The sequence below is a fragment of the Pyrgilauda ruficollis genome, unplaced genomic scaffold (genome assembly GCF_017590135.1).
Source record: "Pyrgilauda ruficollis isolate IOZ18807 unplaced genomic scaffold, ASM1759013v1 scaffold3, whole genome shotgun sequence".
NCBI classification, from domain to species: domain Eukaryota; kingdom Metazoa; phylum Chordata; class Aves; order Passeriformes; family Passeridae; genus Pyrgilauda; species Pyrgilauda ruficollis.
The window spans coordinates 13684423-13704874 of NW_024524377.1; the positions used below are offsets into that span (position 1 = coordinate 13684423).

Sequence of the window (20452 nt, forward strand, 5' to 3'; positions counted from 1 at the left end):
CGCCCCTCCCGCCGCCGGGCGCACGCGCGACCGGTGTCACCCGGTCCCCCCCACCTCGTCCGTCCCCGGGCGCACGCGCGCGGCGGCAGCGGCCGCCGGTCCCTCAGGCGGTGCCGCCCGCCCGGGCCGGTGACAGCGGCACCTCCGCCCTCTCCCCCCCCCGCAGCCATGGCGAGCGGCCGCGCCGAGGAGGCGGCGGCGGCGGCGGCGGCCGAGGAGGAGGAGGAGGAGGCGGCGGCGGCAGCAGCGGCGCGTCTGGCGGCGGCGCTGCGGCAGCGGCTGCGGGGCTGGGAGGCGGCGCTGGCGACGGCGCAGCGGCTGCTGGTGTGGGAGAGGCCGCTGCACAGCCTGGTCACCGCGGCCGCGCTCGGCGGGGCCCTCTGGTGAGCTGGGGCGGGAAGGGGGACCGGGAGCCGTCGGTGCCGCCCGTCCGGTTCGTGCCCGTGCCCGCAGCGTGCGACGGCTTTGGGGCCCGCGGCGATGTCCCCGGGTTCCGGCGGTGTGCGTTCCCGCAGCCCGCACCGCCGTGGGATATGCACAGCCGGGAGTAGCCGCGCTGTTTTCCTCTGACAGGCATAAACAGGCCCCTCCCTGAAGGGAGAAAGTGCCAGGAGGATTTGCCTTGTCCCGCGATAATAAAATGCAGATGGGCCCAACTGGAGCCTCGCCCAGGCACGCTTCTGCTTAATTCTTGCATCCGTGTTTTTATCAGTTCGTTTCACTCGGTAACTGCGGTCAGGGAGCTCCGCGGCCTCCCCCATCGGCAGCTGCCCTGGGGCGTTTTATTTAAACCCTTCTGCTCGGTAATGTTTCCCGGGAGGTGCTGATTTTTCACTCGGCTTTGGCGTGAGAGCATTCCCTCTTTCCTGTTTTCCCTTCTCTGCCTCTTCGGCAGGGCATCAGCCTGAGGAGATGGGAGTGTGAGTGGCAGAGCCCAGCTGTGGATGGGAATGAAAAACATCCTGTTTGTTTGTATAAACAGTGAGTCAGTTTACTGATGAAAATGCTCTCAGCCAGTGGCCTTCCCAGGAGAAAAGGTCAGAAGTGGCCAGGGATAGAGTTAAATATTGGTTGCAGATGAAATAGGAAGGGGCAGATTCTGGAGTTAGAGGAGGGAAAAACAAGTGACGAAACAGCCTTTGAAGTCTCTCTGATGAGGCAGGTTATGTTCTGTTCCCTCATCCGTACGATTATCAGAAGTGTACGTGGTAGCCAGACGTAAACTCTTGGACTACTCCACGAGCTGAAAAGTGCCAGAGCAGAGCTATGAAGTGAGAAGGAGGGGCAGAGGTGCAGGTGGCAGGGGAGATGACAGGGGTAGTAGACAATGACAGCCCAGAGACTGTGTGAAAAGGTAGAGAAGAACAAAGAGTGCCCAAAATATGGGACAGCAGAGAGAGATTGAAATAGAGGAGGAAAAATGATTCAGGGTCTCACGGAGGATTCTGCCAGCATCTTTTAACGGTGATACGTAAATAAGATGGAATAGGAAATTCTTCCAGAGGTGATGTGTTAAGCTACAGAATTGCTGTTCAATGAGGAGGAGTACAAATGTCATTGTTTAGGTCATTAAAGGTCTTGTAAGCCCATGGAAAGTGCAGCTTTTGTTCTGTGTGTTCCCAGTGAGGCACATTTCACTTCCAGTTCTCCACCTGTGACTTGGTGGGAACCCCTCCCTGCTCTGCACTGTGAGATTCCCCTTCACTACAGTCATTGTTCAGTGTATTTGTCATTAGTTACTGGCAAACACACACTGAAGAGGAGCAGGGTAAAAAAAGCAAAACTGCTCCTCCTTTCTGGAAAGGAATATTCATTAAAGAGGTGAAGGTGAATGCATTTGCGGCGGCGGCGGCCGATTGTTTTGTTTTGTTTTTTGTTTCTTTTTTTTTTTTTTTTTTCTGGAGTGACTTAAAAGAGCTCCTCTGAACTAGAGAAAAGGATGAATGCAGAGAGCCACTGGCACAGGTGGCACCCTGGCACCTTTGCTGTCAAATCTCTGTGGAGTGGACAGATGAACTCTGAGTGGCACTGCACAGCTGTGTGTGGGTAGTATTGTGTGAGCTGGCAAGTGGCTTGAGCCAGTGTGTGGATGTGGGACATGAAAAGTTTTATGATAAAGTCAAGTGAGCAGCTAAACCATTTGAGTGCTAGCTAGGCTCTGGTCAAACAGGGAGAGGTTTGTGATAAGAGAATGGGCATCTAGAATGGCAAGATGCATTACCTGCATGTAATGCTGGACCTTGCCATGACAAATGGGATGTAGGTTTTCAGCAAACAGGCTGAGTGGCAAACAGTTTTCTGCTACAGCAGTTTGTCTTTATGTTATCTAGAGCCTCCACCTTGAGGCTTTGGAGGGACTTATACAAGTTAGCATTAGCTTTGTTCTGCAACCTAGGGAGGAGCTCAGAAGCAGGGAAGGAGAGCGCTGGACGATGGCAGGGAGTCAGCTGTCTGGTGGTGGGCAAAGGCACCATTTGAGAATGTGCTGTGGTGTGGGTGGGCATCTGCAGAGTACAGTGCTTGCTACAGTGGTCCATAGCAGTTGGGCATTTCTGCTTTGAGCTGTATCTATTTGCTCACCAAGAGCAGTAATTTGCTGCCTTTTGCCTGTCTAACAATTTCTGTTTCATTTCTAGGTTGTTTTCCTCCACTTCCCTGAGACCCCTCTTTCTCCTCAGCATGTCCCTTCTTGGCATCCTCTTGTTGGAGAAGTGGAAACCCAGGTTCCTGTTTGATTTCTCAGGTATGTGATGATTAGCACTGTAGATAGTGACATGGTTCTAGTGCTACCAGCTGCTGGGCTATGGCTTTGGCCCTTCCTGGGCTGTCTCAGCAGTCTTGTAAGCCCCATTCCTTCTTTAACTGCAGGCCCAGGTAGTGGTGCTGCCTCTTATCTTTTTGTGTCAGAGGATTAGGATGTATCCTAATACTCTGGGTACGGAGAATTGCTCCCAGTGCTGTGAAATTCTGGGAGTGGCTAATATTGAGGGTGACTAAGGGGCTCAGCTATCTTGCCAGGGAAGCTAATGACAGGGATGATGTGTTTCTGCTGTGTCTTTTCTCTCCTGAAAATGTGGCAAAAAGATCATTTCAAGTCTGAGCACTTAGAGCCAGCTGAGCTGAGGGAAGGAAAGGAGGAGAAGGAAGTGTATTGGTTTTAGTTAAGTTCAATGTGGGCTTACACCCTGAAAGAAGCAGAGCAAATGAGAGCCACTTCTTGTGGCAGGTAGCAGAGTGGATGATGAAGTCTGACAGCAGCAACAGTTAGTGTATTGTGCCTGTACTGAACAGCATCTGATCTCCAGCTAATCAGTGAGTCTGGTTACCTGTCTTATCTTTCCCTTTTATTGAAGGGTCTGTGCCAACATTAGACACAAAAGCAGCAAGAGGAATGGCCTCATAAAGATGGTAGACATGGATTGGCTGCTGTCTGCTTTGAGTGCCTCCTTCCTTGGAGTTTATTAAATGATGGAACACAGACCTGCCTACTGCATCTACTGCTACTGTTCAAAGGCAGCTCAGGGCCCTCCATCCCTGCCTCTCTACTCTAGGGAGAGTTTCTGAATGAAAGCCCCTCTATATGTGTGTATGTAAGGTGCCCTTTATTTGACCTAAAAGGGTACTGACTTAAAGGGTGCTTTCACAGAAATCCTGATAAGATTAGGTATGTTACAGCTGTAGTCTTGAAACTGTTTGTTTTGTGTGGTTCAGGTAACCAGGCAGTTAAACTGGACTGGCCAATTTAATTTCCTGCTTATTCACATTGTTTTTTTAAGGGAATAGTTTAAAGCCAACCCAAACCACCTCGCTTGAAACGTGTCCAGAAATGCAAAAGCCTGGTGTCCAGTACAGAATGGTGTCATTGAGGCAGGTGGGGGTGGAATCATTTCAGCAAGTACTTGGCCTGTAAAAGTTGTGTTGTCATAGAAGAAATAGGAAATTCATACTGAAATCAATTTATATGATGCAGAGCCATAAAGACTAGAAAAGCAAAGAAAACAGCAACACCAGAGATTAGGCTCATCCTATACTAACAGCTCTGCTAGAAGTCAGTGCACATCCCACCTCTCTTCAGTGTTCTTCACATATTTCACACCCTTCTGCTTTTCTGCTGCAGAAAACAGGGACACCTTTCTGATGTGCCTGTTTAGGTCACAGCCCTGATTTTGACGTGATCCACTGGACTGTGTTTCCTTTGCTTCCGCAAGGAAGGAGTGGTGCTCTGCATTCCTGAGGGGCCTCCCATTCAATTGGTACTCCTGAACACTTAGGGGTTCTTGTTTGGCTCCCACTTCCTGCTGAAGCAGAGCTGCACCTTTGTGGCTTACCTCCTTAGTGCTTCCTGTTAGTCTTTTCTGGAGTTCTGGGAGATGGGTCAGTACCATACCTTCAAGGGTCAGCACGTACATATAAACCTCAGCTTGTGACAGTTTTGTATGTCTCAGATGACTGCTTATGAGATGACTTCTGAAGGAATGCTAAAACCTCAGCATGTGTTTTGAAGTTACTCACACACTGTGATCAGGGTCACTCTAACAGCATCAATATGCACAAAATTTTTAGGCCCTTTCAGAAGGGACTGCATATTTTCAGCTCCCATGCAGGGTATTTCCCCAATATCTACATGGAGTTCTACTTAGATGCTATTTAAGGACTTAGGAAGTATCTCCAGTTTCACCTGAAATGGGTATCAAGTAGGGATGTTTTGGTAGCATCGCTGTTTGGCAGCTGAGTTTTGGTCAGTGCAGGAGAGTGTAGTGTGGAAGAGCTCTAGCAAAAGTTGTGTTGCAATTGAATGCTAGTACTCCTTAAAAAGGGCCCCTGCTTTCTAGCTGAAGTTTATACACAGATGAAGAATGTCTCTTGGAGAAGCGTTGAAAACCTGTAAGAGCCAAGGAATCCATCAGCAATAATTTGTCAGTACCAACATGCAACCTAAACTCCTACATGGCTGTCTGATCTCTCAGAAGAGTCTGGTGTATGTCAAGTGATTTGTAGTAATCCACAGTCCAGTGTGAAACACTGACAGAAAGATTTCAGCCAGTTATTGATGATCTGAGGCCAGCTCTGGATGTCCTGCTTGCCAGCTTAGTTATACTAGTGCTTGACAGTATTTCAGCACAGGATGGAGTTAAGCCTTTACTAAGGGAACATTTCCTGTTGGAAATGCTCTAGGTTTTTTGGGATTGGGCTGTTCTTACAACTGGTCTGAGACTCCAGTGCTTTGAGATGGCCAGCATGCAGACTGCTCTACTACAGGAAGCAACATACTGTTGATCTTAAAGACAGCTTGTGTTTTGCCAGATAGCTGAAATCACGTGAAGATCCTGCAAGCCTGCTGAAATGTTCTACTCGCCAAAGTGTCTCTGAAACCTTCAGGATCAAGTGAGGAGAATTGTTTCACTCCCTCTACTGGCATATTTTGGATGGCTTGGATGACTGCAGCCAGTCGAGAGGAGTGGGGTTCCTGTGCCATCCCACTTATTGTGTTGCTAGCACATCTGTCCAGCAGAGGTGGCGAGCATCCCAGCTCCTCATTTGATACACCGTACAGCTGGTGTAGTGAGCCCTCACAGGCTGGCCAGTGCCAGATGTAATGTATGTGGTGATTTAGCGCAGGTAATGGATGAGGCTTAGAGATAGAGCTGGATTTCTGTGTGCTGCAGTTAAGCAGCTTTAGATTCCTGAGCACAATAACAAAACACAGCAATGGCGGTTGCAGGAGGGAAGCAGCTGCCCTGTGGGGGTGGAGCTGCATCCATAATATTCACACTGCAGCTCAGGCTCCCTCTGTGAGCTGCCCCAGCCGCCATGCCAAACGCTCGTGGCAGAGGAGCGAATGGGCAGCCCTGTGTGAGAGCATTTGACTCCTCTTGTCAGGCCTGATTACTGGAAATCTGGGTCACGCTCTCAAAGAATCGCCTCCTCCCTGGGTGGTTGGCCTCCTGCTCCACTGCGCGAGCCGGCTGGTGCAGTGCCTGCAGCGGGAGGAGGAGTCTGGCAGACTTGGCCCAGCACCCTGTGTCTTGGGAGAACAGTGGCAGGGCTGCTACAAGCAGTTGATCTCTTCTGGGGCTTGAGCTGGGTGAAGTCTGAAGTCTCACTGGGTGATCGCAGTGATGGTTGTTCACATCTTTGGTGCATTTCCCTGAGGGAGTCACTGCCCCTCTTGGGCTTTGTGCCTGGCTGGTGACTCCAGGGAGGATTCAAACCCCTTGTTGCACACGTTGCATTTCTTTAGCCCATTTCTAACTATAAGCCTAGTCTCTGAGGTTAAGCTCTCTTCTCTTATTTTAGTTCTGTTGACAGGGTGACATGCAGTGTGGGGGACAGGGTTAGGGTTATAACCTCATGCACCAAGTTTGCTGCAGGTCAGACAGCATCAAAGATATATCAGTCCCTGCCAGCTCTAGGACAGTATGCAGACTGGTACAGGAGGGTAGACCGCAATGAGCTATCACAGCATGAACAGGGCATTGTTAAACACAGGAGACTTACAAAGACTGTGTTGATAGAAGAGCTTTGGTTGAGCCCTGTTCATCCTGAGATACCAGTCAGCTTGATATCACAGATATCCAAATCTGAGCAACCAGGCTGATGAATTTCAGCTGTAGAAATTGTTTTCAGTTGTAGAAATTTTTTTCTCAGTGTATCTAAAAGCAGAGCATAATCATACATGACCTCTGCTATTGAAACAACACTCCTCTTTTCAGTACTGCATTAACTAAGTCCCTGTTTGATCCTCACTGGGTTCAGTGCAGAGGAGAGAGCCTTTCCCTGGTCCTTATCCAGAATGATGGATTGCATTAACTAAGTCCCTGTTTGATCCTCACTGGGTTCAGTGCAGAGGAGAATGAGAGAGCCTTTCCCTTGTCCTTATCCAGAATGATGGACCTTAGGAGTATAGTTATATCTGTGCCTGGCACAAAAGGCTGTCAGGAGACATAAAAGAGCCCTAAAATTAGAAAATTATGCAGAAGACTGTTATTTGTTACTTAATTCCATGGGAGAGGTTGGAGACAACAGGGACATCTCTGGTATTTGTACATAGCATTCTGCCAAGGACTGGGCCTGGTCAGTGGGAAGTGCCGCTCAGACCTCCTGGTGCCATGTTTAGCTGCAAAATGGAAGCTGAAGCTTTGCCCAGCTCCAAAACTGTGCTGGCAGCCCCCTTTGAATGACAAGTGCTGGCACCCACTGTGGGAATGGCACTGCCCAGACATTTGGGACACCAGGAAAAGCTGCATGATCCCTGGAGCAGACAGCCCCATGTAAGCACCACGGCACACCTCAGATATGAGTGCCCTGCTGTGTGTGTGTTGAGCTGCAAGGTGTGCTGGGGTGCCCAGAGACCAGTGGCTCTGCTGCTCCGAGTCTCCGGGCATGCTTTGTTAAAGCCTTCGCAGCTCAGGCTCCAAGCCAGTGATTCCTGCTTGCGTGAGAGCACAAAGAAGGTCCCCAGGGTGCATCCAGAGCTAGGGATGATACATCTGCAGCTCTGCTCTGTTCAACTGGTAAAAATGTTGGGTCGTATTTTGTACTTGGCTGACTAATCTGCTGTGTTCTCTCTACAGCACAGCCATCAGAGGAGCCAGGAGGAGAGAGGTAAGCTCACAGATGTGTTCCTTGATGTGGGGAGAGTGGGGAAGCCTTAATTTAGTATGGTGATTTCGCCTGTCCTTTTTTCCTGTTGTCAATAAACTGCATGGCTCCTGCTGTGAAACATTGCTAGTGGCTTCCGCACTGGTAGCTGCTTATCAGCTCAGGAGCCACAGTTTGGGACTCTGGGGAAAGCTAGTGTTCTTTCAGTAGCAATAAAGCTCAAGTACTTTTGATAGGAGTTCTTAGGTTTCTTCCCTGGATCTGTCCTGAGCTATTTAAGAGTCCTCCAGAGAGAAGGAGATCACTGAGACTGATTTCCACAGGGTGAACGTGCTCTCTCTGGTGGTGTGGCTTGCATCCTTGGCCAGTAGGTCTGAGCACTGCATTCTGCCTGCCTTGGTCTTGGTGCCAGAGGAGGCCGTATAACTAGTTCCACCTCCAGTGCTTCTGTCTGCGTGGCTTTGAGTAAACTGCTTTGCATCTTGGGCTTGTGGCATGGGGATTCTGTGGCATGGTATCTGCTGCTGCTTTGCTCAAGTGTCTCTTGACTTTCTTCCTGATTGAAGGGAAAAACTGTCTCCAAATCAAGCATCTTCCGCAGTTCAGTTGAAAATGCAGTCAGTGTTGTCAAACCTTGGTAGGGTACTCTGCTTCCTGGTGCAGCTGTTCCTCTCCCCCAGGAAAACAGACGATGTTCAAAGATTGTCTTCTTGCTCTTGTCTGTCTCTAGTGAGGGGGTGACTTCAGGGGCACAACCTCACCTGCTCAGTGTCCCTGAGCTGTGCCACTGTCTGGCAGAGAGCTGGGTCACCTTCAGGCTCTACCTGCAGGAACTGCTACAGTACAAGAGGCAAAATCCTGCCAAGGTAAGCTGGAGATACCTACTCTTCTGTGCAGGGGCTTTTATTTCCATTACTTGTTCCTTAAGAAATGGAAGAATGTAAATTCAATTTTTTACAATTGCTATCCCTGTCCAATATTTGCTGTTCGTTCCTTGCAGATTCTATGCCATGGGAAGTTCAAATAATGAGTAATTGACTTCCAATATTTGTAAACTGGAGCTGAACTTAATCTCCTGTGAATGGCTTGTTGTACTTGCTTTAATTTCTTAGTGTGCAAAGGAAGCTCTTAGATTGGGACTGGGGAGAAAAAAAGGGAAGCCTACAGTCTCTGGCCCTTTCATGAGTTCCATTCTTAAGCTGGTCCTGTTTCACTAGCCAGGATTGTTGCTAGCAAAGTCCAAATGCAGCGCTGTTTCTGAGTGCATGGAAACTTGTCATTAAACATGTTCTAATGGCTGTGATGTATGTTGTTTGGAAAGGATTTATAGACAGTAACTGCCTTAGCATCACAAAAAGTAGGACAGACCAACTGCTAGGATTGTGTCAGGCTTCCTGGCATTCAGTGTGCCAAAGGGAGTGGGTTTCTAACCCTGCTTATTGCTCCTTTTCTGTCCCAGCCACAGGGAGTAGAAGACCAGGTCCAAAGATGCCCATAAGGAATGAACTCATTGGGAGCAAAGCCCACAGGGGAACCTTAGCTTTTGCAGACCCTCTCCGTTATGAATTGAACTCTTAATTGCAGGATATAGTCCATATCTGAACGCATGCCCTGGTTTGCAGATTGTCTATTCTCACTTCCCCCCCACCCCACCCTCAGGAGAATATAAGACAAGCCATCAGGGCTGCACCATTATACTTCACTTTTTCCAGAGGAGAAGGGTCCTGGTCTGATGGGAGCATGGTCTCTGCTAATGCCGGCTGGTTTATGGCACAGCAGTGGCCCAGCATCTGGTGGCTCTGTAACGGGTTCCTGTCTCTGTCAGGACAGTACAGTTTTCTCCTGAAGTGCTGAGCTCTACAGAGAGATGTACAAGTGACAATTTGCAATATCCCATCATATCCTCAGGGAATGCAAATTGCTTCATAAAGAACTGTCTGATAAAGTTTTGGTTTGTTTTATTGGGGCGTTGGGTTACCTTGGTCATCCAACACTTGAACCTCTAATGCTTACAACTTAACCCAACCGAGCTGTCCGAGTTCTGACTGTCAGCACCTGAATGTACTCGGTGCAGAGCTGGCTGACTGACTTGGTTAGGGCCATCCCTCATGTTGCACTAAATGGGTTTCTGGCATGGGTTGCATAGATGTATCTCTACCTCTTGTCACTTCTGTTTGTTCCTCTCTCTTCCTTCAGTTCTGCATGAGTGTCTGTTCAGGCTGCCTGATTCTGGCTGTAGTTGGACACTATGTTCCAGGCATAATGATCTCCTACATCATTTGTGAGTATAAGCAGCGCTCTTGTCTGACTTAAGCTGAGACATGATCTAACTGTGCTGTTGATAGGCTGGTAAAAGCAGATTTGTAGTTTTCTCGAGGGGATCTCTGCTAGATGATGAATCAATTTACAGGGAAATGTGTTCCAGGAAGTCTCTGTAAACACGTGCATGCAGTACGACTGCAAAGGCAGGAGAGGGAGCCGTGACTAAAACATTGGTGCCCTCTGTTCCCCGCTGCTGAGGCTGTGTTGGCCGAGGCTCCGGGGAAGCAGGAAATTACAGTCTCAGTTCCTAAGGTGGGCAAATCCATATTGAAAGTGTTGTAAACAAAGCTGCATTTGGGTAAATAGACCTTTTTTACTGTATCATGAGTCCCTAATAACTCTGTTCTGGTGCTCTGCTGCGAGTGCATCTACACATGAGCTCGATGCAGCTACCCATATAAAAATTTTGGTAATACCTAGTTTGAATTCTCATCTAAGCTCATTTTAGGGCTTCTTTTGCATGTTGGGTCTGCGGTGCAGTGGCTGAAGGGAAGGGCTTATGCTTCATCTTAACATATATCTATATTCTCTCTAAGATCTGGCAGTAAAACCTGGTTAATCAAGCAACTTTGCAATGAGTAAGAAGAGCCATGGATGAGGATTTTTAGGCATTCAGATGGGAAAGAACATGCCACTGAAATGTGTTTCCCTTGAAGACTTTCTCAGTGGCTCTACAGAAGAGTCAGGTTGTGCTTGATCTGTCTCTCACTCCCTGCATTCCATGTCCACAGTGCTCAGCATTCTGCTGTGGCCTCTGGTGGTCTACCATGAGCTGATCCAGAGGATGTACACACGTTTGGAGCCTGTCCTGATGAAACTCGACTACAGTATGAAGGCAGAGACGCTGCACCACAAGCATGAGAAGAAGAGTAAGGAACCACCTTCTCCCTATCTTTTTTTGGTGTTGTATTCCTAGGGTGGAGCCATAGCAGAAGGACAATAGGAGACCATGTCTGCCAACACTCTGTGGTGACAGGCTGCAGGGGAGCATGGGAAGAGAGGTGGAAACTTAAGGGCTAACTTTAAGGGTTATGTGGAGAGCAACTGTGTGCTTCCAGGTGATCCTGAGAACAGCACATGAGAGCAACAGATTATGCTTGTCTCCAGGAGCCCTGTGCACTTTCACAGAGGGGATAGTGGTGTATAAAGGCAGAAAATTCCTTCAGTGTCATGTAAAGCCTTTCTTCTCTTTCTCATAGAACGACAGGGGAAGAGCGAGCCTGCAGCAGGTGATGAACCAACAGCAGAGACGGAGAGTGAGAGCGAAGCAGAGCTGTCAGGCTTCTCCCCAGTGGTAAGAGCTCAAAGAGCTTAGCAGGAACCAATCCCTCCTCTCTGGTCTTGAGCTTGAGAGCAGCTTGAGAGTCAAGGGGTGGTCTGAGTACAGCAACAATGACAACACACGGCAGAGCAATAAATCACTTCTTTGCAGAATTCTAAGAGGAAAAGGTCATGTGTTTGATGAAGGCCATCATCTCCAGTCTGGGTATTGAGAATTTGGTGCCACAGAGCTGATGATGCTGCAGTAGGGCAGGGCCAGCCATGCCCCAGCCTTGTGCTGACCTCAGAATTACTTTGATGGTTATACTTCATGCTCAGAGAATGTAAGTGTCTCCTGAAGAAATTAACTTCCCTGCTGTAATGTGCAGGGGCTCCTCAAAACAGGAAAAGGGAGTTGAGCAGCTTTAGTGTCTCTTACACAGTTCTCTGCTTTCAGAGAGATAGTGTGTGACCTATATTTGCGCCACATTAAAAAACCAAGCAGAAGCTCCTGGCATGTATCTGGGCTGTGAGGTGGGAAGCTTGTTTCCAAAGGAATGTGGATACTTGAACCACTGCTACTTGTAGAAGGCTTTGTTGCGCTCTGTGTGAATGCAAAAGGGAAGGGGTGTTTTCCTTGGTGATCCCAGGAGAAGAAGGATCAAAGCCTTCTGAGACTCCTACAGTCTCATCCCATCTTGTGCTGCCTCTTTTGTGTTCTTCACTGAGAGCAGGCAAACCTTCAGGCAGTGATTTATTGCAGGAAAGCCAGTGAGTTGAGACTGCCTTCCAGTGCAGGGAGCACTTTGCCAGCAGCATACTGTCCCTCCAGCAAGGACTTCTGCCTGGAAGGTCTGGAGGTACCCATAGGCAGTGTAGGTACTTAGACACACAGGAATTTGTCTCTCTGCCTTCATCCCATGCAGGTGGATGTGAAGAAAACTGCCCTGGCACTGTCAATCACAGATTCTGAGCTCTCTGATGAGGAGGCTTCTATCCTGGAGAGTGGGGGCTTTTCTGTTTCAAGGGCTACCACCCCACAGCTGACGGACGTTTCTGAAGGTACATAATGGGACACTTTGCTGCCCCCTTATCCTCAGTGTTTTGGCCCAGAACAGTGGGTCATACAAATGGGAGGACAGGGAGAGAACCCAGGTATTTGCATAGAAAGAGCATTGAAAGGAGGAAGGAAAAGCAGTGCAAGCATGCCCTGACTTCATGGCTGATCATAAGCTGGGTTCTGAGTAAACATCAGCCTCTAATTATTGCCCCACAAAGTAATACAGTCTTGTGACTCCAGCAAGGGAGCAAGGCCACCCACAAAGTCCCACAGAAATAACTGAATAGAATAGTCACACACCAATATATGATACTGGGTGAAACAGGTCAGACTTACTAGCTCAGAGAAGGACTGGTTAGTGGTGAAGAACATGGAGGTAACCACTCAGTGGCCACTTGGGTGTCTAGGAAGGAGTGGGCAGGTGATGCAAGCACAATTTCCCTGACCTTGGGAGTTTTAATGGGCAGCTCTAAATGCAGAAAGTGTGAGCTGGAGCAGGAAGTCCTCTCTCAGCACAGAGCATATAGAACAGGATCACAAAAGAAACATTACACATGAATCATGCCACTGGCAGAAGGGAATAACCACAGACTTCTTCCTGTCCTCCAAGGATGGGGAAGGTACCCTAAAGTCAGCTGTGGTGTGTCAGCTGGAGAAGGTGGGTGGGAGGTCAAGGTGAAGGAACATGTACCTTAATGCTGGTGCCTTTCAGACCTGGATCAGCAGAGCCTGCACAGTGAGCCAGAGGAATCATTTTCCAAGGACCTGGCAGAGTTTCCATCTGTGGAAGAATATCATTCCAGAGACCTGGGGCCACAGAGTGATGAAGACGCGTTTGGTGTGCCTCTGGGTCCTGAGCTTGCCCACGCTGCCTGTGAGCTGGACTCAGCAGACAAAGAGGCCACGGACTCTGACCTCTCCATCCTTCGCCTCGCGTCTCCTCTCCATTTTGTAAATACGCACTTCAATGGGAGTGGGCAAGTGGCAGGAGGCAATGCAGAGCCAAAGACTGTCCCTGCCCCAGGCCTGGGCATCTGCATTAACACGCTGAGCGAGGAGATCGTCACCACTGCCATCACCACAGCTGTGCAGAATACCCTCTCTGCCCTCCTGCGGTCCTCAGAGGCCAGTGAGGGACCCCCCCTCTCTGAGTTCCTCCCCACAGAGCCTGAAGAGAAACTGAGCTTCCAAGCACACCTGTCAGAGAGCGAAGTGGTGGAGACAGAGACAGAAGCTTCACCGGAGGATGAGGAGGAAGCAGATGACTTTGAGCTACTGGATCAGGGGGAGCTGGAGCAAATGGATGTAGAGCTGGGGTTTGGAGAGGAGCAGGAGGCACAAGAGGCTGCTCCATCTCCCTCCTCTCCCATGCTTGCTGAGCTGCCAAAGCAAGGAGATGAGGAGGAGGCAGTGATGACAGCAACATCTATGTCTTAGGTCTTACCTGTGCTCCCCCTTTTCCTCCATCATCACTGGAAAGAAGGAAAAACTCACACAGTGAACGTGCAGTGGGTTTTTAGATGTTTGTGTTGACTGGGATGGAAACGCATCAGTGTTAATGTGCTGTGTCTGGAATAATGAAACCTTTCCATCCTTCTAGAGCCTGGCCTTCACTGGCTGAGCAGGAGGCCCTGCAGCTGGGGAGGAGCCGGCTCCTAGAAGCCTTATGCCACAATTGAAACACCAACCCCAGCAAACGCTTCCTAGTAATGGTGCAGTATTTCGGTCTGTCTTCTGTTTGTCTTTTGTTTTGCACGCTGAGTACCGAGCTAGCTGTAGCTGCTGCTAATACCCACATCCCCAGTAGGACATATGCAATCTTATTTTATTGGGTTTTTAAATGGCTAAAAGTGTAAATAATTTTAACTTTCATTGGTTTTGTCTGGGGGGAGGGATGGGGGGGTGCACAGTCAAATGTGGCTCTCAGGGGCAAGCAAAGGGAAAGCGGTCTTTGGAGCAGAGGGTGGCAGTAAGGGGGCAAGGGCAGACTGGTGTTGTGCAAAGAGACCTCTTCTGCAGACTGTTACTGTCTTTTGTGTCACTGCTGGAACAGGGTGTTGGGCAATACCTGCTTTTTTCCCCTGTCTCATTTCAGTTCTGTTACTGGGTGGCTGTGGAGTTGATTTTTTTGCAGTCAATGAAATTCACTCCTGGCCCTATTCAGTACTCCAGTTTTTTGCTGCCGTGGCATCTCTTGCCTTCCTCACCACTGACCCTTCTAGCACCCCATCTGTGCTCTGCTGGGCGCTGTAGCATGGTACCTGGAGACTCCGAGGTGACTGGAATAGAGCCAGGAGCTTTGTTACACGGCAGGATCCGTGGTTTGTTTCCCTTGGGGCAGGGGAGGAAGGATGGAGGGAAAAAAGTTCAAGCTGTCCCATGGCAGCAGACACTTCTTGCCGGCCTGGCAGGGCAGGATGGTTCTGGCGATGGCCCTCGTGGACTCCGCCTTGCCCAGAGCCTTCCCCCGGCGCCGGGCAGGTCTCTGGAGCTCATCTTCCCACGGGTGCCAGCGGCGCTCCCGGCGGAAGGGCACGCGGAGGGGTGCGGGGCCGCGGGGCGGGGCGGGCCCGCCGGGGCGGGGCTGTGCCTGCTCCCGCCCTGTGACGCCCCGCCGGAAGCGGGCGCGGCGGGGCCGCCGGTGCCGGTGGCGGCAGTGCCGCCATGGAGTTCCCGGACCTGGGCGCGCACTGCTCCTGGCCCGCCTGCCAGCGCCTGGGTGAGCGCCGGGGGACCCCGGGGGGTGGGCACGGCTCGCACGCCGGCGAGACGGCCGCGGTCTTGGGCCTGGGCGGCACGGAGCGGGCAGCCCGGCCTGCGGGGAGGCGGCGGGGCGGCGCCGGGCGCCGCTCGGTAGCGGGGCTTGAAGGGCGGGACGTGTCGCCCGTGCTGCCCATGGCAGAGGGGTCCCTGATCATTCCTGCTGCCCGCGGGCACCCCGCTAGGGCGGGGCTGGCTGTCGCTGCCGGTAGACCGGGTGGCTCTGTCCGGGTACGCGGCTCTACCGGGTGGGCAGCGGCTCTTGCCCGGGGATAGCGGGGCAGGGCCCGGACAGGCACCCGCCTGCCGTGCCTGGATGCTGCAGGCTGGGGAGGCCGCACGCGGCGGGGCCGCTGGGACCCGTCCGTAGCCCGGTTATCCCGGTGGGCGAAGCCCGTAGCGACTGTCAGCATCACTTCCCACCGGTTTGAGGCCGCCCGCGGGAAGCTTGGTGTCATTCAGGATGCTACTCCTGATCTCGGGGACCGCACGTTTTGAGGAGGAGCCCTGGGTATTTCTGAAGACGTGGCTATGGACCTGCAGCCCTTTTGTTTTCATGCCGGGGGATGAGAGGTGCGGCCCTGGCTTTGCCGCGGGTCACTGTTTTGCCTTTGTGAAGTCGGGGAGGCCCCTGGGCTGCGGGTGGGCAGTGCTGATCTCCATGCCATGTCCTGCTCCTAGACTTCCTTCCTCTCAAATGCGATGCCTGCGAGCAGATCTTCTGCACCGACCACATCACTTACGCCCAGCACGATTGCACCTCTGCCTACAAGAAGGTAAGTGCAGGGAGCAGATCTCATCCACCCTCCTGCATGGAGCTGCTGAGCTTTTCTATCCACCAATCATAATAATCTGTAGTGACTTTGGTCGCTTGAGCTGTCCCCTTTGAGATGTACACTGAGTCTGAAGATGTACCTCAAAGCCAGGATCTGCATCTTAGTGCCACAAACATCCAGCCCTCCCTCTCCCACTGGGTGAAGTGGTTTGGGCATTTCCCAGCCACACCATCTTCCCTTCCCAGAGTGTATGTCTGTGCCTCTGCACCTGCTGTGCAAGCTGGTTGGAGGGTCATGAGCAGGATCTCAAACTGCAGCTGAAGCTGTGGAAGCCATGGTAGGCAGATCCTGAAAGGGAGAGGGATGACTGTGCAGTGCTCAAGGTTGCCCAGCTCCCTGTTGTTGTCTCTGCAGGATGTGCAGGTCCCAGTGTGTCCCCTCTGCAACACGCCAGTCCCTGTGAGGCGGGGGGAGATGCCTGATGTTGTGGTGGGTGAGCACATTGACCGTGACTGCAAGTCTGACCCCGCACAGCGCAAGCGCAAGGTGTGTACTGCGGGGCTCTGCCAGAGCCTGGCAATGGGATGAAAACAACACAGATTCAGCCCTGCCTGGTGCTATCTCTGGCACAGGCTGATCCAGGGAGGGTTGGTGAGCTGGAGGCATCCGCAGGGCTTTGTGGAGGGTTTCAGGGGAGCAGGGCGGTGATGGAGTGGGGCTGGGCAGCCACCTGGGACATAAGGATGGTAAACTGCATGCTGCTATTAGGAAAATGCAATTGGCAATTAGCTACCCCATCTTGCCAGGAGATGAAATTGCTGCAGGGAGCTGACCCTAGAAGAGTCCAGCCCAGCAGCAGCTGGAATGCCCTGGGCTATCCCCACTGCGCTGGTATGGAAGGCAGGAGTCCCTGGGCAAGGCACTCTTTCTCCTGCTGTGCATTCTGTGGCTATGGGGACTCTTGTTTATGGAGACTGAGGCACCAGTGAATTACTAATAAGCTATCTAAAGAAATTATTCAGAGACATCTAAAGAAAGTATTTGGAGACAAATTTCAGAGCCTTGCAGAAGAACACTGGTGGGGAAGGCTGGTCAGTGCCCAGGGCCTGCCATGGAGAGAGGGGACAGCCCACAGCATGTGCTCCTTTTCAGCACTGCCATGTCATCTTTCAGATCTTCACCAACAAGTGTTTGAAGCCTGGCTGCAAGCAGAAGGAGATGATGAAGGTGATCTGTGACCAGTGCCACAAGAACTACTGCCTCAAGCATCGGCACCCCCTGGACCATGACTGCAGTGGGGCAGGACATCCCCTTTCCAAAGCAGGGTGAGGGCCTGAGAACAGACAGCCTGGGAGGGGTGGGGCTGTGTTTGCCAGATTGGTGATAGGGAAGAATCCCATTGTCTGGGTCTGCTGCATTCTGACACTCCCTGCCCTGTGTGCCAGGGTGTCCTGCAGCACCAAGCACACCAGTATACACGGTCTTTCCTGCAGCAAAAACTGTCAATACTGCCTGCTGGCTGCTTTGCTCTTGCTTCTTTCCCCAACCCCTTATTCTGTAGCCAGTGGTTTCTGCCTGTCCTGGTACAGGGTTTTACGGAGAGAAACAGCACTAGAAACTCCTGGGAATAACAGCCGCAACATGGGAGGAGGAGGAGACAGGGAGGCATCTTGCTTATCCAGCTTGATATCCCAATATGCCTGGGAATTGCTCATGATGGTAAACAGTTTCTCACAGGTGTCCTGTCTGTCCTAGGCATGCTGCAGTTACCAGAGCCCAGGCATCTTCCTCCAAAATAGTCACCGCATCAAGCAGCGGAGCTGCCCGGCCAGCAGACAGCTCCTCTTCCCTGGCCTGTGCCAGGTAAGGTGATGGCCTCACTTGTAATTCTGAGGTGGGCATGACCAGGCTCATCTTGGCTCTCTGTGGAATGCCAGAGTGACAGCTCCCTTCTTCTTGTGCCTCAGCAGGACTGATAATCATACTAGAGCTCCCTGCCTTGACAATAACACAGCTTTTCTTCTGCTTGCAGGGGAGGCAGAGCAGCTGCGTCGCAGACTCGCAGCACCTCCCCTCCAGCTGTCATGCTGCAGAATGGGCTGGTGAGTGGCTTGGCCTGGCCATTTGGGGTGGTTTCTGTGCCCTCTAAGAAGTGACTGCAACAAATGCTTTCTAGCTCACACTCTGTGACTAGGTGACTCAGGTGACTGTGCTCCCAGCTGTGTCTTCCCTGGCAGACAGTGATCCTAAATGCTCTGAGGGAAATCAGAGCTTGCTCTGGTGCCTGCAGATGACAGCTCTCTGCTGCACTTGTTGCTTAGCTTTCCCCAAAGGGACAAAGTGCACCAGCCATTTTCCTTGGGTGTTGTCTTTCTGCAGCACAAGCAAAGGCTGAAAGAGACTGGAAGCTGTTTTCCACTGGTATTCTTGGCATACTCCTGCATTAGCAAGCAGGGATGTGTCCCCTTGGGCAGGGGGAGAGCATTGCTCTCTGTCCACAGCCCCAGTTTTTCACCTTGGCTGTGTCTGGTCTCCTGGAGAGAGAAGATTTGCCCAGCCTTGGCCAGGAAAGACTGTACCTACCACATGTGCTTCCTGCCCCCTACCCTGGCCAAGCTGGTGACAAGATGTTTTGTTTCAGAGCGAGGAAGAGGCACTGCAGCGAGCTCTGGAGATGTCCCTGGCAGAGTCGGCACGCAGCTCAGCACAGCAACCCAGGTACAGCCCCAAAACACGTGGTGTGGTGTGGTGTGCACTCCCCTGTGTGTGAGAGGGGCCTGGGGAAGCGTCATGTGGCTCTGGGATAACATTCCTCTCATCACGTGTTTCCATATGATGCCTCTGTGGCTGACAGGGGGAAAAAGGAAGAGTCCAGAGCCAACAGGGAACTGTTCAGCAAGCAAGCCCTCAGCCCTAGGGGTGCTGGTAGGGGACAGTGACTGACACACAGAGTAGGGCAAACCATTGTCTGACCACTTGTCAGCTAATGGGTTTGGCTGGAGTGTGATAGGTGGAGTAGGGGTGTTCCTGGAGGACACCCAGGAGCTTATGTCCCCAGGCACAGTGCCCAGTGTTGCTAAAAGCACCATCTTACTGATTGGACTTCACATGGCTCTCCTTGGCCCAGACTTCTGGCTTCCAGCCCCAGCTGGATCCTCTGCTCCCTCCCCAGCCCCATGCCTGTTCAAAGTTATCCTCAGTTGCTCCTTGCCTTAAGATATGCTGAGGGGTTGCAGTGAGGTGCTGAAACCCAGAAGGGCTCTGAGCACTCAGCCCATGAGCCCGAGGGAGGCTGAGGCACACACCGCACCACTGTCCCAGCAGCACACAGGAGGAGGAGGATCTGGCACTGGCCCAGGCACTGTCAGCGAGCGAAGCCGAGTACCAGCAGTCGCAGCGGCAGGTGAGTGAGGCTGGCTGTGGGCTCTGAGCTGCTGTGGGGTTGATCCTGGCCTAGCTGTTTGAGGGAGGGGGCCTGTTTGAGGGAGCAGAACCTCCCTGGGTTCTGCTTACTCTGGGCTCTATGTAGCCTGCGTTTCTTCAGAAGGAGGGCAGCCCAGCCTGGGGCAGTGGCAGCATCACTGCTGAGCACTCATCTCTGGGAATCTGAGCACTAGATGTGCTCTGTTGTAGGAGGGAGGAAGAAGCCTGCTTGCCCTTGCTTACTGTGTGCTCCTTTCTGTTCCAGGCACACGGTTCAAAGCCATCCAACTGCACCATGTCGTAGGCAGGTGAGGCGGGGTGTGCCAGCAGACACAGCATCCTGCTTGTGACCCGAGGAGCGGCTCTGGCCTCCCACATGGATGTCGTGGGGTTCTGTCCTGGACACCGGTACCAAGAGCCCCTTGCCAAGGACAGCTCATCTCCCTGGGAGCTGTAAGCAACCAAATATACACTGACACTTCAGCCCTAGTACATATATAAAATTAGTGCAGCGAATTGCTGATGCTCCTGGGGAGGTGAAGAGTGCACAGGATGGAGCTGGGTACACGCTGACCAAAGCAAGCAGCAGCCCAGGGTCTGCACTTACCTGCAGTTGCCATGGCCGTGTCCCAATACTGCTGGGACTGTGGGGCGAGGGCAGAGCTGTGTGGGGATGTCTCTGCACGTTCAGACATACAGCTGGAATGTAGCTGGCTTCTGCAGTGGGGGGCTGGATTCCATGCTCTGAGGAGGGCTGTGCCAGCCCCTCAGCAAAGAGCAAATGTGGCTGGGATTGTCTCTTGCCTGGGCATGGCACAGCTGAATGTGCAGCCTCCCAGCAGTGTGAAAGCAGCCCCTTCCCTGCTCCCCACACCCTCAGGTACCTCCCTGCTGTTTGCATGTACAAGAGCACGTTGGGCCTTGCCCTGCTCGTCTGGGGCACAAGACCTCTCTGAGACTGAATGGAGCTGCATTTCCTTTCTGGTTTAATATCATAAGTAACCTTGGCAGTGACTTGAATGGCAGCGTCACTCACATGGGATGGTTGCAGCTCCCTTCCTGCTGCCCTAAACTTAAACAGGGCCCTGTTTAAATGCTGCTGGGGTAGGAATGCCTCCTTTCTTCCAGCTGTGTTGCTGGGGATCCCCTCCTGGATAGCAATAGCACAGAACCCCTCCTTACAAACAAAGCCCTGAGCCTAGAGCCTGGTTGGGCAGAGGGGATTTGTCCTGCTGGCCTCTTGCAGTGA

At 51.9% G+C, this 20452-nt stretch overlaps 2 protein-coding genes across 12 annotated transcripts; both read left to right on the forward strand.

The window, feature by feature from the left end:
- Positions 1-168: 168 nt before the first annotated feature.
- Positions 169-14403, forward strand: RETREG2 (reticulophagy regulator family member 2). Of its 4 annotated transcripts, none has more exons than XM_041473568.1 (9): positions 169-383; positions 2637-2743; positions 7575-7605; positions 8333-8468; positions 9799-9883; positions 10656-10793; positions 11124-11218; positions 12108-12246; positions 12957-14403. In XM_041473568.1, exons 1-9 carry the CDS (start codon positions 169-171, stop codon positions 13679-13681), a joined length of 1671 nt encoding a protein of 556 aa, XP_041329502.1. In that variant the 3' UTR covers positions 13682-14403. The 4 variants fall into 4 exon arrangements, with proteins under 4 accessions (XP_041329502.1, XP_041329504.1, XP_041329506.1 ...); XM_041473570.1 differs by having other exon boundaries at positions 12111-12246; XM_041473572.1 differs by lacking the exon at positions 169-383 and adding an exon at positions 962-981.
- Positions 14404-14549: 146 nt separating this feature from the next.
- On the forward strand, positions 14550-20210 carry ZFAND2B (zinc finger AN1-type containing 2B). 8 transcript variants are annotated; one of them, XM_041473586.1, is made up of 10 exons: positions 14550-14963; positions 15686-15780; positions 16026-16117; positions 16173-16326; positions 16954-17105; positions 17536-17643; positions 17813-17882; positions 18422-18498; positions 19102-19183; positions 19469-19686. In XM_041473586.1, the coding sequence occupies exons 1-10, from the start codon at positions 14909-14911 to the stop codon at positions 19505-19507; spliced, it is 924 nt and encodes a 307-aa protein (XP_041329520.1). In that variant the 5' UTR covers positions 14550-14908; the 3' UTR covers positions 19508-19686. The 8 variants fall into 8 exon arrangements, with proteins under 8 accessions (XP_041329520.1, XP_041329521.1, XP_041329522.1 ...); XM_041473587.1 differs by having other exon boundaries at positions 19105-19183; XM_041473591.1 differs by lacking the exon at positions 14550-14963 and adding an exon at positions 14977-15577.
- The last annotated feature ends 242 nt before the right edge of the window (positions 20211-20452 follow it).